At 40.9% G+C, this 15,239-nt stretch overlaps 1 protein-coding gene across 2 annotated transcripts in view; it reads left to right on the top strand.

Moving 5' to 3' along the window:
* NUP62CL (nucleoporin 62 C-terminal like) overlaps positions 1-15,239 on the top strand; it is a 59,560-nt gene extending 44,321 nt beyond the window's left edge. For both annotated transcript variants that reach the window (XM_068249705.1, XM_068249706.1), the window contains exons 11-12: positions 7,240-7,306; positions 15,063-15,239. In XM_068249705.1, the coding sequence (XP_068105806.1) occupies positions 7,240-7,306; positions 15,063-15,154 (159 nt within the window). In that variant the 3' untranslated portion in view covers positions 15,155-15,239. The remainder of the gene's footprint in view (positions 1-7,239; positions 7,307-15,062) is intronic.

Raw genomic sequence — 15,239 nt, forward strand, 5'->3', positions numbered from 1 at the left:
AGCCAGGCAATCAGTGTATCGGGCTATGGTGCCCGATCACTGATTCCTCGCCCCCGCTGAAAAAGCGACAGCTTCTCTCGGAACCTGTGCTTTTTCTGGCTGTTCCCTTCCCTTCCCGATGCGTCACTCTAAGCGTGTGCAACGCTTAGAGTGACGTCATGTAAACAAACTCATGGCCGCCATCTTGTGGCCAAAAAGTAATACTACACCTGTAAGGAAAAAAAAAAATTAACAGACATTTACATTATAAATCTATTGTTTACCTCCCACACTCCCAAAACTACCCAAATAAAATGTTTACCATAAAAAAAACAAAAAACATTACAATAAAAAAAAAACATTTAAATATTTACCTAAGGGTCTAAACTTTTTAAATATCAATGTAAAGATGAAATGTTTCTATATTTTTTTATTTTAAACTTGTAAATAGTGATAGATGCAAAATGGAAAAAATGCACCTTTATTTCCAAATAAAATATTGTCGCCATGCATTGTGATAGGGACATAATTTTAACGGTGTAATAACCGGGACATATGGGCAAATACAATAAGTGAGTTTTAATTATGAAGGCATGTATTATTTTAAAACTATAATGGCTGAAAACTGAGAAATAATGAATTTTTCCATTTTTTCTTATTCTTCCTGTTAAAATGCATTTACAGTAAAGTGGCTCTTAGCAAAATGTACCCCCCAAAGAAAGCCTAATTGGTGGCGGAAAAAACAAGATATAGATCAGTGCATTGTGATAAGTAGTGATAAAGTTATAGGCTAATGAATGGGAGGTGAACATTTCTCACGTGAAAACGACGGAACACGAATGGGTTAGGGTTGGTCAATTAAAAAACGTACATTAGTGCTACTCGGTGTGTGTACATAGGAAACATATAGTAATACATACAATAAATGGAAATAGTACAAAAAAATATGTCTAGTAATATTAGTATTCGAACAGCAAAAAGTAAAGTAACAGCAAAAGCAAAAAAGTGCATGGTCTCAGCATGAGAAATATTGCCCAGTCAGAGAGGAACAGGGGTTTTGGAGGGGAAAAGAAGAGGGAAAGAGGCTTTAGCCAATCAGGCGGCATTAGTTAATTCTGAGGGGAAAGTAGAGAAGCAAAAAAGGACAACTCAGCATGCCCTGCAACTTCCTTTGTGTGGCAATGTACCAAATAAGAGTGAAGTAAACTGAGGAATGATCATTTATCAACAAGAAAAGTAATAGTTAATATCCTTATTACTTGTTTATCAGATAAACATAAAGAATTGATTTTTGTTCTTATGCCGACAGTTAAAGTCTCTTTAAAGAGAGTCTGAAGCCATAAAAATTTCCTGTTTTTATTTGCCGATTATATTAAGCATTAAGATCATAGCTGATACGCCGCATTCCCGCGGCAGAACAAAGTATTTATCCCTATTTGATTGCTGCTGCAATGTTCGTTTGTTTTTTATTAATTTTATTGTTTATTTTTATTTTTTTTTTATAAAAATGTATTCCCCCTCCCCCCCACTACCCGCTCATAGGCGTCAGCCTATCAGAGCGATCTGTTTGTGAGCCACTGGGGGGGGGGGCAGCTCAGTGACAGATGCGGCTGGCAGGTTGTTTACGGAATGTAGCTTCGTAACTCAGCGGGGATGCGCGCAATCCCTGCTAATCTCCGACCCCAGGACTTGACACCGGTCGGCGTTAGGCTGTCTTGGGGTAGCCACCTTCCGACGTCGATCAGCATTAGGCGGTCAGGAAGGGGTTCAAATGTCTGCACCCATGCTTCCCATGTGACCTGATGGAACTTGAGAGGTGCTGCAAAGAGGAATGGGCGAAACTAGCCAAAGATAGGTGTGCCAAGATTGTGGCATCCTATTCAAAAAGATTTGGGAGAAAATAATGGAGCACCTAGCGCTTACAATAATGGTACAGATCAATATGATCAAGTTCGTCCGTCCAGAAAAACTGCGCACTGCAAATACTCGTGGACAACAATTCCTGAGAGACAGTTCATATGTGTGACACAGTACCTTTTGGGAGTATGTAAATACCTCACCATCAGTGTGCAGCGTCCTCCGTATATTGCGTACAATTGTACGGGGTCCGCATGGATAGTGCGGAAACCGTCTCCTTCCCCTTCCGCCAGTGGTGATGTCGCCGCTCGCAGTCCAATGTGTTCCAAGACTCTGCCGGCTGGTTACTGGTTATAGGGATGCAGAGGGGACAAACACCATAGTGCAGACTGCGCCCAAAGTTGACAGACCCACACAAAATTGCACTTACAAACAAATTCTTGTGTTTATTGCCTATCTAAAAGTATTCCCAATCCGGATTTCAGCCATATGCCTTCGTCAGGGGATTACAGAAAAACAAATTTCACAGAGTATATATATGGTTGCCAACTCCTCCCACCTCCCCTGCAGTTGATAGCCGGCACTACGGGGAGCCTGAAGGAACATTTGGAAGTTCAGTGTGGTATTAACCCATTGCTTAACAATGCAAGCTATGCATACATTCCCACTTTGCACTAATTAAAACAAATGGAAGTTCAGTGTGGCATTAACCCATTGCTTAACAATGCAAGATATGCATAAGTTCACACTTTGCACTAATTAAAACAAATGGTATGTGCATAACACAATCAAAAGCTAAACATAAGTGAGAATAAAAATAGCTATAAAGATAGCAATAGTAATAGCATAAAACAATTAAAAAGTTAAAAACAATACCAGCTATGATCATTCATCTATGATAAAGCAATTCAAATCTATGTGAGCATTTAATCCTCCAGGTTTTAACGTGTCTAATTGATAGATCCACCTGGTTGCTAACTGGGATAGAATATTGAAATATTGATAGTACTCCCCCCCCCCCCCCCCCCCTCCAATGTGGTTTTACACAGTCTATGGCAAAACACTTAATGCCATTTGGTGACCGATTGTGGCACTGAGCAAAATGCTCCGGAATAGTATGTTTTTTTGTCCTCTGGATTTTTTATGTTGTAAATGTGCTCTGAGAAGCGTTTCTTGGCCATCCTGCCAGTGCGGCCCACATACTGTAGGCCGCACGGGCAGGTTACCAAATAAACCACCCATTTAGAAGTGCAAGTCAAAAACTGATTGATTTTAAATTCCCTCCCATTAACTGAAGAGGTGAAGGTTTTCGTGGTGCATCCACCGAACTCACATATTTTACACAAATGTCTTTTTTTACAGGGGAAAAAACCTTTCTAATCGGGGAACATACGTGGTCTCCTAGGGATGCAACAATTTTTTACCAATTTATTTACTACATTAGGAGGTTTCCTATAAATAATACGGGGTTTTTTAGGGAGATGGGGCCCAAGAACTGGATCTTTCTTCAAAATACCCCAATTTTTGTCTATAATGTGTTTGACAGCATGATGATTATTCGAAAAAGTGGTTACAAACGAAAAATCATTGATGTGGTTGGTGTTGCTAGTCACGGTCTTTTTTTGCAGACGGACACTACGCCCCTCCTGCAACACCTTGCATCTATCTTTACGTACGTCATCCACATTATAACCTTTCGACACAAATCGATCCTCAATCATCTGTGATTGGTCCCAATAATCGCTCTCATATGTGCAATTGCGCATGATTCTGCAAAATTGTCCCCTAGGAGCATTGTTCAACCACGGTCGGTAATGGCAACTATCATATCTAATATAAGAATTGCGATCGGTGCCCTTAAAGAAACACTTAGTTCTCCAAAGCCCGTCTTTAAAGAGAATCTGTATTGTTAAAATCGCTCAAAAGTAAACATACCAGTGCGTTAGGGGACATCTCCTATTACCCTCTGTCACAATTTCGCCACTCCTCGCCGCATTAAAAGTGGTTAAAAACAGTTTTAAAAAGTTTGTTTGTAAACAAACAAAATGGCCACCAAAACAAGAAGTAGGTTGATGTACAGTATGTCCACACATAGAAAATACATCCATACACAAGCAGGCTGTATACAGCCTTCCTTTTGAATCTCAAGAGATCATTTGTGTGTTTCTTTCCCCCATGCACTGAAGTTTCAGGCTGCTCTTTTCTTCCTGCAAACAGCTTTGCCCTTGTTTGTAATTCCTCAGTATGTGAAAGCCCAGCCAGCTCAGAGGATGATTTATCCAGCTTGTAAAAGATAAGAGAGAGAAGAGAGAAGCTGCTCTAATCCTAAATAACACACAGGCAGTCTGCATAAAGGGGAGTTCATAGCAGAACCACAACACTGAAGAACTTGGCAGCCTTCCAGACACAGGCCGACAAGTCTGACAGGGGAAAGATACATTGATTTATTACAGAGACTGTGATAGTAGAAAGTGCTGCAGTTAGCCAGAACACATTAGAATAGCTTTTGGAACTTGTAGGATGATAAAAAACAGGATGCAATTTTTGTTACGGAGTCTCTTTAAGAAACACTTGCAAATCTAAAAAATTGGCTGAAGTAATGCTACACTTAACATCAAACTGTAAATTCCATTGGTTCTCATTGATGTGGTTAATAAAAGCAAGTAAAGAAGCCTTATCACCCCCCCCCCCCCCCCCCCAGAAAAAAATACAATCATCGATAAATCTTTTCCATGATATAAGTGGGCCCCCTATATAACCCTCCAAATATTGTTCCTCCCATGCTGACATGTATAAATTTGCTACACTCGGAGCATGTTTCGCCCCCATCGCTACGCCGCGTTGCTGGCTATAGAAGCTTTGTTCAAACCAAAAAAAGTTTTTTGTGAATGAAAACATGCATAACTTCTTCAAAAATTCTAACTGGGGTTCCAATAAGTCACCTCATATTTCATGATGACTTCTAATGACTTATCTTGGGGTATGCAAGTGTACAGTGACTGGGTGATGAGGCTTCTTTACTTGCTTTTATTAACCACATCAATGAGAACCAATGGAATTTACAGTTTGATGTTATGTATAGCATTACTTCAGCCAATTTTTTAGATTTGCAAGTGTTTCTTAAAGACGGGCTTTGGAGAACTAAGTGTTTCTTTAAGGGCACCGATCGCAATTCTTATATTAGATATGATAGTTGCCATTACCGACTGTGGTTGAACAATGCTCCTAGGGGACAATTTTGCAGAATCATGCGCAATTGCACCGATGAGAGCGATTATTGGGACCAATCACAGATGATTGAGGATCGATTTGTGTCGAAAGGTTGTAATGTGGATGACGTACGTAAAGATAGATGCAAGGTGTTGCAGGAGGGGCGTAGTGTCCGTCTGCAAAAAAAGACCGTGACTAGCAACACCAACCCCACCAATGATTTTTCGTTTGTAACCACTTTTTCGAATAATCATCATGCTGTCAAACACATTATAGACAAAAATTGGGGTATTTTGAAGAAAGATCCAGTTCTTGGGCCCCATCTCCCAAAAAAAAACCCGTATTATTTATAGGAAACCACCTAATGTAGCAAATAAATTGGTAAAAAATTGTTGCATCCCTAGGAGACCACGTATGTTCCCCGATTTGAAAGGTTTTTTCCCCTGTAAAAAAAGACATTTGTGTAAAATATGTGAGTTCGGTGGATGCACCACTAAAACCTTCACCTCTTCAGTTAATGGGAGGGAATTTAAAATCAATCAGTTTTTGACTTGCACTTCTAAATGGGTGGTTTATTTGGTAACCTGCCCGTGCGGCCTACAGTATGTGGGCCGCACTGGCAGGATGGCCAAGAAACGCTTCTCAGAGCACATTTACAACATAAAAAATCCAGAGGACAAACAACATAGTATTCCGGAGCATTTTGCTCAGTGCCACAATCGGTCACCAAATGGCATTAAGTGTTTTGCCATAGACTGTGTAAAACCACATTGGGGGGGGGGGGGGGGGGGGGGGGGTTACTATCAATATTCTATCCCAGTTAGCAACCAGGTGGATCTATCAATTAGACACGTTAAAACCTGGAGGATTAAATGCTCACATAGATTTGAATTGCTTTATCAAAGATGAATGATCATAGCTGGTATTGTTTTTAACTTTTTAATTGTTTTATGCTATTTGCTATTTTTATAGCTATTTTTATTCTCACTTATGTTTAGCTTCTGATTGTGTTATGCACATACCATTTGTTTTAATTAGTGCAAAGTGTGAACTTATGCATATCTTGCATTGTTAAGCAATGGGTTAATGCCACACTGAACTTCCATTTGTTTTAATTAGTGCAAAGTGGGAACTTATGCATAGCTTGCATTGTTAAGCAATGGGTTAATGCCACACTGAACTTCCAAATGTTCCTTCAGGCTCCCCGTAGTGCCGGCTATCAACTGCAGGGGAGGTGGGAGGAGTTGGCAACCATATATATACTCTGTGAAATTTGTTTTCTGTAATCCCCTGACGAAGGCATATGGCTGAAATCCGGTTGGGAATACTTTTAGATATGCAATAAACACAAGAATTTGTTTGTAAGTGCAATTTTGTGTGGGTCTGTCAACTTTGGGCGCAGTCTGCACTATGGTATTTGTCCCCTCTGCATCCCTATAACCAGTAACCAGCTGGCAGAGTCTTGGAACACATTGGACTGCGAGCGGCGACATCACCACTGGCGGAAGGGGAAGGAGACGGTTTCCGCACTATCCATGCGGACCCCGTACAATTGTACGCAATATACGGAGGACGCTGCACACTGATAGGGAGGTATTTCCATACTCCCAGAAGGTACTGTGTCACACATATGAACTGTCTCTCAGGAATTGTTGTCCACGAGTATTTGCAGAGCGCAGTTTTTCTGGACGGACGAACTTGATCATATTGATCTGTACCATTATTGTAAGCGCTAGGGGCTCCATTATTTTCTCCCATTTCTCCTGTTTAGGGCTTGAGGACTGGCCCTGAGCTCACCTTGGCTGCTGCTGTTCGCTATTGCGCTCCTGCTCTGTTTTTTACTCTATTCAAAAAGATTTGCTGCTGTAATTGCTGCCAAAGGTGCATCGACAAAGTATTGAGCAAAGACTGTGAATACTTATGTACTCGTGTTTTTATGTTCTCAAGTTTTTTCAGTTTTTCTATTTTTAATACATTTTTGCCAAAACCTCAAGTTAACTTTTTTCACACCCTTGGGTGTTGTGTGTAGAGTTCTGAGGAAAAAATTAATTGAATCCATTTTGGAATAAGGCCGTAACAACAAAATGTGGAAAAAGTGATGCGCTGTGAATACTTTCTGGATGCACTGTTAATTATGCATTTTATGAAATGCATTTAATGCCAATAATAATATAGTTTTTCATTTTATGACAGCTTCAACAGATCTGTAAAATCCTCAATGCGCACATGGATTCATTGCAATGGGTTGATCAGAATTCTGGTGAGTGCATTGTTTTATGCAGCAGATAAATTAGTGTTGTACATATTGATTTATGTCAGAATGAGATTTTTTTCCCTTATGTGTGCTGTATGCAACTATGAGAATGCAGTAGATCTATATATTGTGGTTAGTTATAGATGCTATGTATCTTGTACCTGTTTGTATACATTAACTATTTTTGTAACACTTGCAGTGCAGGAAAATAGAAAGAGACTTCAAATTATTTTGTTTGTAGGGCTATACTATATGAGCCCATGTTTATCTCATCATGTGTCCTGTCAGTTCAGTTTTGCTTTAAAGGGATACTGTAGGGGGGTCGGGGGAAAATGAGTTGAAGTTACCCGGGGCTTCTAATGGTCCCCCGCAGACATCCTGTGCCACGCAGCCACTCACCAATGCTCCGGCCCCGCCTCCAGTTCACTTCTGGAATTTCAGACTTTAAAGTCTGAAAACCACTGCGCCTGCGTTGCCGTGTCCTCGCTTCCATACTGGGCCTGCGCAGTACGCTCCTGGTGCCATTAGCGGGAGTGAGGACACAGCAATGCAGGCGCAGTGGTTTTCAGACTTTAAAGTCTGAAATTCCAGAAGTGAACCGGAGGCGGGGCCGGAGCATCGGTGAGTTGCTGCGCGCAGGCACAGGATGTCTGTGGGGGACCATTAGAAGCCCCGGGTAATTTCAACTCCTTTTCCCCGACCCCCCCTACAGTGTCCCTTTAAGTAGTCACATGCTTTCAGAAAAAAAGATTTAAGTAGTCACGTGCCTCCAGTTAAAGGATACCCGAAGTGACGTGTATGTACAGTGCCTAGCACACGAATAACTATGCTGTGTTCCTTTTTTTCTTTCTCTGCCTAAAAGAGTTAAATATTCGGTATGTAAGTGGCTGACTTAGTCCTGACTCAGAAAGAAAGTGACTACAATGTGACCCTCACTAATAAGAAATTCCCCTTTTTACCTCGTTCTTGCTCTCAGAAGCCATTTTGGAATTTCTTATCAGTGAGGTCACACTGTAGTCACTTCCTGAGTCAGGACTGAGTCAGCCACTTCCATACCTGATATTATTTCGGGCAGAGAAAGAAAAAAAAGGAACACAGCATAGTTATTTGTGTGCTAGGCACTGTACATACACATGTCTATCTCATCATGTCACATGTCACTTCTGGTATCCTTTAAAAGGATCAAGTAGTCACATGCCTCTAGTTAAAAGGATCAAGTAGTCATGTGCCTCCATTTAACCTCCCTGGTGGGTAAGGATGAGGCTGACCCGTTCATAAAAAATTGATAAAAACGGTATGGACGAGTCCGCCTCGTAACAATTCCCCAAGCTGAAAACTGGCATGGAAAGAGTTATAATGGTGCACATCTTACAGCATAAAGAAAATTCAAAGTTCTGTTAGATTCAATACAAGCACTTGTATTGAATTGAATACCATACTGTACATTGCACAGAGAAAGAGACTTATTGCTACACTGGTCTGAATTCAGCTGTGAGGGACAATAACGACTGCGGGGCTGAGAATTGGGCAGCAGACCCAGAGTGTGTATAGTGCCCAACGTGATCGCTAAAGATCTGGCATGTCAGACCGTTGGTAATCCCTGAGCATGACCCAACAGCATTGTTCTTGTCACCTCCTCACTCACCAGAAGCCGTTTTGTTGGACTCGCTTGTCATCCCTTCGACTGCACCATAGCAACAGATGCGCCATCAGCCAGAGGCAACAGTGCGATAACACCGCTGTGCAGACCTGTCATCAGCCTTTGCTCACAATGCGTCTTTTGCTATGCAGGGGGGGAGTGGCAAAATTATGAGCACATGTAACGTAGCAGCTTCGGGTGGTGGAAGCAGTGAGAACAATGCCATTGTGGTGTGCTGGGCATTGCTGAAAATCCAACATGCCGCCTCTTAGTGCGACCATTAGCATTGTTCGCACTAAGAGATCATCACTGACCATAACAACCTCCCCCCCGCCATGGCGGTCATTATGGTCTGCCACTCCGAGTTCAGACCAGTGTTTTGACATCAAGGGCTGGTTCAGATGGATGTGTGAACCACCTGCCCAGCGTCTTGTCCAAATGCTTTAGTGCAAGCGGGCAGAAAAGCGTTTGTCGACTTTCAGCGGCGATTCCCAGCGACCGTCATTTTTTTACCTCGCAGGGGGACAGGATTGTGGCGCTATTGGACTGCGGAACAACCAGACCCTGCTGCTTCCACACAGTGGAAAAAATAGTGGTAAACGACATGCAAGTGTGTGTGTGAACTGGCCCTTAGTTATTGTACCACACAAGGGAGATGTTTTAGGTAAACACTGTACAGTATTTATTTCTTTATCTGTTGATTTATTTCTTCATCCATATTTGAGGAGGATTTTTCAGTTGGTGATTAATAAGTTTATTTTAGTAGCAAAAATGTTTCTGTACCATGTCAGCCAAGCAAATTAAGTAGGTAGAAAAAAAAAGTTTAGTAAAAGTAATACCTTTTAATGGCTAACTAATAAAGTTAAATTGTGCACGCTTTTTGAGATCTATGAAGAAGGGGACTAGATCCCAGAAAGCTTGCATAATTTAACTTTATCAGTTAGCCATTAAAGAGATTCTGTACTCTAAAATTCTTACAATAAAAAGCATACCATTCTATTCATTATGTTCTCCTGGGCCACTCCCTGCTGCAATCCTGGCTTGTAATTGCCAGTTTTAGGCAGTGTTTACAAACAAAAGACATGGCTGCTAACCAGAGTGTGATAGGCTAAGAGGAGCTCAGTCTGTGACTCACACAGAGCCTGCAGGGGGCCTGGGATCAGTGAACGGGAACATGGTGTCCCGATCACTGATCCATTTCCCTACGCAGAAAAAACGAAGCGCTCTTACAAGAGGCTTCAGTTTTTCTGCCCAGAAAAATTTCCGCATCCCCCTTGTACTTCCGCTTAGCGAGAAGTACAAGGAGGGAAAACAAAAATGAAGGTGGCCAAATAGTAAAACTACATCTACATATTTTTTACATTACAATTTACACATATAACAACATTAACCACTTTACCCCCGGCGGTACGAATTTCTCCGTCCCTTTTTCCATCCTTTTACCCCCAGGGACGGAGAAAACCGTACCTTCCGCGCTACCACCTCTGTCCGTGCACTCGCCGCTCGTGCACGCCGCCGCCGCCCGCTCGCCCGGAGATCAATGAACGGGAAAATCCATTCCCGTTCGTTGATCTAAGCCCCCGCAATGATCCGCTGCTTCTATTAGAAACAGCGCGATCATTGTGATTCTCCCAGCCTCCTACTGCTTCGCTTACAGGTCGCATGTAAACACTCACTGTGGCCATCTTGTGGCCAAATAGTAAACTACACCCTAAAGCATTTTACACATACAATTACATTGGATTACACAATAAATTAACTCATTACCTCCCACACTCCCCAATTTTTTATTTTTTTTTTGTAATTTAAAAAAACAATAAAAATACAATTAAAAAAACCATAAATAGTTACCTTAGGGACTGAACTTTTTAAATATTTATGTCAAGAGGGTATAACACTGTTACTTTATAAACTGCGGGCTTGTAATTAGGGATGGACGCAAAACTGAAAAAAATGCACCTTTATTTCCAAAAAAAAAAATATTGGCGCCAAACATTGTGATAGGGACATAATTTAAACGGTTTTATAACCGGGACAAATGGGCAAATACATTTCATGGGTTTTAATTACAGTAGCGTGCATTATGTAAAAACTATAATGGCCGAAAACTGAAAAATAATATTTTTTTCACACATTTTTTCCTATTTTCCTAATAAAACACATTTAGAATAAAATAATTCTTGGCATAATGTCCCACCTAAAGAAAGACTAGTTGGTGGCGAAAAAAACAAGATATAGTTCATTTAATTGCGATAAGTAATAATAAAGTTATAGACGAATGAATGGATGGAGCGCTGAAAGGTGAAAATTGCTCTGGTGTTCAAGGGGTAAAACCCCTCAGTGGTGAAGTGGTTAAAAATGAACTGTTTATGTCCCACACCAAAATATTACCCAAATAAAATTTTTAATGGAAAAAAAAATACAATAAATAAAAAAAACATAGTTACCTAAGGGTCTGAACTTTTTAAATATGCATTTGAAGGGAGTATACTACAAACATGTTTTAAAGGGAAGATTCAAGCAAAAAAAAATAAATGAGTTTTACTTACCTGGGGCTTCTACCAGCCTCATGTAGCCATCCTGTGCCCTTGTAGTCACTCACTGCTGCTCCAGTCCCCCGCTGGCAGCTTTCTGACCTCAGAGGTCAGGGCCACATTGCATACATTTTTACGCATTCCAGCTAGTGCAGGAACAAACATTTACGCGTTGCACCACTAACACGTAAAAATGTATGCGTTAATGTTCCTGCGCTAGCGGGAATGTGTAAAAATGTACGCAATTCGGCCCTGACCTCCGAGGTCAGAAAGCTCCCAGCGGGGGACTGGAGCAGCAGTGAGTGACTACGAGGGCACAGGATGGCTGCATGGGGCTGGTAGAAGCCCCAGGTAAGTGAAACTCATTTTTTTTTTTTGCTTGGACCTTCCCTTTAAATTATAAGCTTGTAAATAGTGATGAACGCAAAACGGAAACAATGCACCTTTATTTCCAAATAAAATATTGGCGCCATACATTGTGATAGGAACAAAATGTAAATGGTATAATAACCGAGACAAACAGGCAAATAAAATACATAGGTGTTAATTATGGTAGCGTGGATTATTTTAAAGCTATATGGCCGAAAACTGAGAAATAATGAATTTTTTCCATTTTTTTCTTATTAATCCTGTTAAAATGCATTTATAAAAAAAAAGAACTCTTAGCAAAATGTACCACCCAAAGAAAGCCTAATTAGTGGTGGAAAAAAACAAGATATAGATGAATAAATTGTTATAAGTAGTGATAAAGGTATTAGCGAATGAATGGGAGGTGAAAATTGCTCTGATGCATAAGGTGAAAAATCCTGTGGGCTGAAATGGTTAATGAAGTAGTCACATGCCCCCGCTCCCACAGTCCCACCAATACTAATAGGTAACCAGAGGTGTTTGTGTCCCCCCCCCCCCCCCCCCCCCCTCAGTGTAGGTAGCCAGAGTATAGGTCAACAGAGGTAGCCTCCCAGTATAGGCAGCCAGAGGTAGCCCCCTAGTTTAGATAGCCAAAAGATGTTTTCCCAATACAGTATAAGGTAGCCATCCAGGATTGGTTGCCCCAGTATAAGTAGGTGGACAAAGGTCTGCCTCCCAGTATAGATGGCTTCCACCCAAATATAGGTTGCCAAATGTGTGCCCCCAGAATAAAGTATAAATAGCACCCCCTCCCAGTAAAGGAAGCCAAATGTGCCCCACCAGTATAAAAAGCACCCACCTAGTATAAATAGAACAAACCCCCCCCCCCCCCCCCCCCCCCCCCGTATGGGAAGTCAAATGTGTTTCCCACCGCCAGTATAAATAGAGAGCCTCTAGTATAAGAAGCCAAATATCTCCCCCAATATAAATAGAGCCCTCCAGTATAAATAGCACCCCCACGTATGAATAGAATACCCTCCACCCAGTATATGAAGCCAAATGTGTCCCCCGAATAAATAGAACACCCCCATATAAATGGAACCCCCCCAAATAGGAAACTAAATGTGTACCCCAGTATAAATACCTTAACCATAGGTGACGCATTCGCCATGCTTGATTGCCCTCCTTTCCCCCCCCTCCTCTTCCTCATCTTTGCTGCAGCGCCCCTCGCCCCAACATACTGGCAGACCTCAGGTCAGTGGCAGATAAAAGACAGAAGAGTGGCCAGTACAGTGATCGCAATGCACTTCATATGCAAGAAGTGACTAACAACTGAGCCTCTAAGTGTGATGAGTGAGGTGGTGTATACTGTAACAATACTTATGAAGGTGCCTGAAATTATTAATACCATAAAAAGGATTGTAAGTGTAAACCGTATCCTGTAGAACAGCGTTGGGCAAACTACGGCCTTCTTGCGCTGCTTCGGCAGGCCGCAGATTCTTCTCCTCCTAGACACCCCCCCGAGCTGCGAGCAAGCGGCAGGGGTTTTTGAAACTCACGTCGCATTTAAGTTCCCCGCTTGCCGCCCGCTCTCACTCTGCAGGGAGGAAGGAGGGGAGAAATTTGAGGAATGCGACCCGAGCCACAAAAAGTTTGGCCAACCCTGCTCTAGAAGAATACACAACACTTAATAAACCACAATTTTTTATTAAGCATTTATAATGTCCTTGTATTATATTAATACAAGGACAAATATTTTAAATGAGATAAGTGAGATCTTCTGTCCTGCAAAATAGATCGAAATTACGATTGGGCAGCCATGTTAGGGCATCGATCTCGAACATTCTCTCTGGTGCCCATTAATGATACAATCTTGATTGTACAATCTTAACCACTTCTATGTAATATGAGGGACTATGTAAAGTATTTATTCAAAGTATATTCACTCAGTTTACTCTTCTACTACATACATTTGGTAGTATTGTATTTATGCCTCCAGGACGTAGTACCTACGTCCAGAAAGCCATGTGCGCGTCCGCGCGGTCCCGCGGCCGATCGAGCACGTGCACGCGCACTGCCGGCCGCGGATTCGGTAGCCCAGGAATCAATGTATCGGGCTATGGTGCCCGATCACTGATTCCTCTCCCCCGCTGAAAAGCGACATTCTCTCGGAAGCTACGCTTTTTCTGAAGCTATGTCCTCTAAGCGTACATTGTACGCTTAGAGTGACGTCATGTAAACAAACTCAAGAGGTAAAACTACAAGTAAAAGTAAAAAAAAACATTACAATACACAAATATTTCCCCAAATAAAACACTATTTATATCCCACCCTCCCAAAAATGCCCACATAAAATGTTTAATAAAAAAAAAAAAACACAGAAATATTTACCTAAGGGTCTAAACTTTTTAAATATCTATGTAAAGATTAAATATTTCTCTCTATTTTTTTTTTTCATAAGCTTGTAAATAGTGATGGATGCAAAACGGAAAAAATGCTCTTTTATTTCCAAATAAAATATTGTCGCGATACATTGTAATAGGGACATAATTTAAACGGTGAAATAACCGTGACATATGGGCAAATACAATACGTGGGTTTTAATTATGGAGGCATGTTTTTATTTTAAAACTATAATGGCCGAAAACTGACAAATAATGAATTTTTTCATTTTTTTTTCTTATTCTTACTGTTAAAATGCATTTACAGTAAGGTAGCTCTTAGCAAAATGTACCCCCCAAAGAAAGTCTAATTGGTGGCGGAATAAACAAGATATAGATCAGTTCATTGTGATAAGTAGTGATAAAGTTATAGGCTAATGAATGGGAGGTGAACATTGCTCGGATGCATAAAGTGAAAACGACTGAAGGCTGAACTGGTTAAGGCCTCTTGCACACCACATGCGATTCCGATTTTTTTTTTATTTTTTTTTATACGATCTGATTTTTATTTCGATTAAAAAACATAGCAGCATGCAGTACTTTTTTAAAAATCTGAATAAAAAAATTGGATCGTATAAAAAATTGGAATCGCATGTAGTGTGCAAGAGGCCTGACACTGATAACTCTGGAATAGTTTATTGAATTGAGAGCTCATGCAGTTCCTAAGTTCCTTCATAATGAAACAGACTTTATGCCTTCATGTCTGAAAAGTGACAGTAACCCTTTAAAATGAGATAGTCATTGGATTTGTATAAACTTAAGTGATTTTCTTTTAATATTTATTGTTCTCCTACTTCCAGCTCTTCTTCAGAGGAAAGTGGAGCAGGTGACTAAGGAATGTGAGAGCCGGAGGAAAGAACAGGAAAGAGGATACCCCATTACATTTGATTGAGTTTAATAATAAATTTCAGGCTGTGGTATATGTCCAGGGTTACATAATTTTTTTTTATGTTTAAATAAAGTTTTTCCCTTTCATC

The sequence above is a fragment of the Hyperolius riggenbachi genome, chromosome 8 (genome assembly GCF_040937935.1).
Source record: "Hyperolius riggenbachi isolate aHypRig1 chromosome 8, aHypRig1.pri, whole genome shotgun sequence".
NCBI lineage: Eukaryota > Metazoa > Chordata > Amphibia > Anura > Hyperoliidae > Hyperolius > Hyperolius riggenbachi.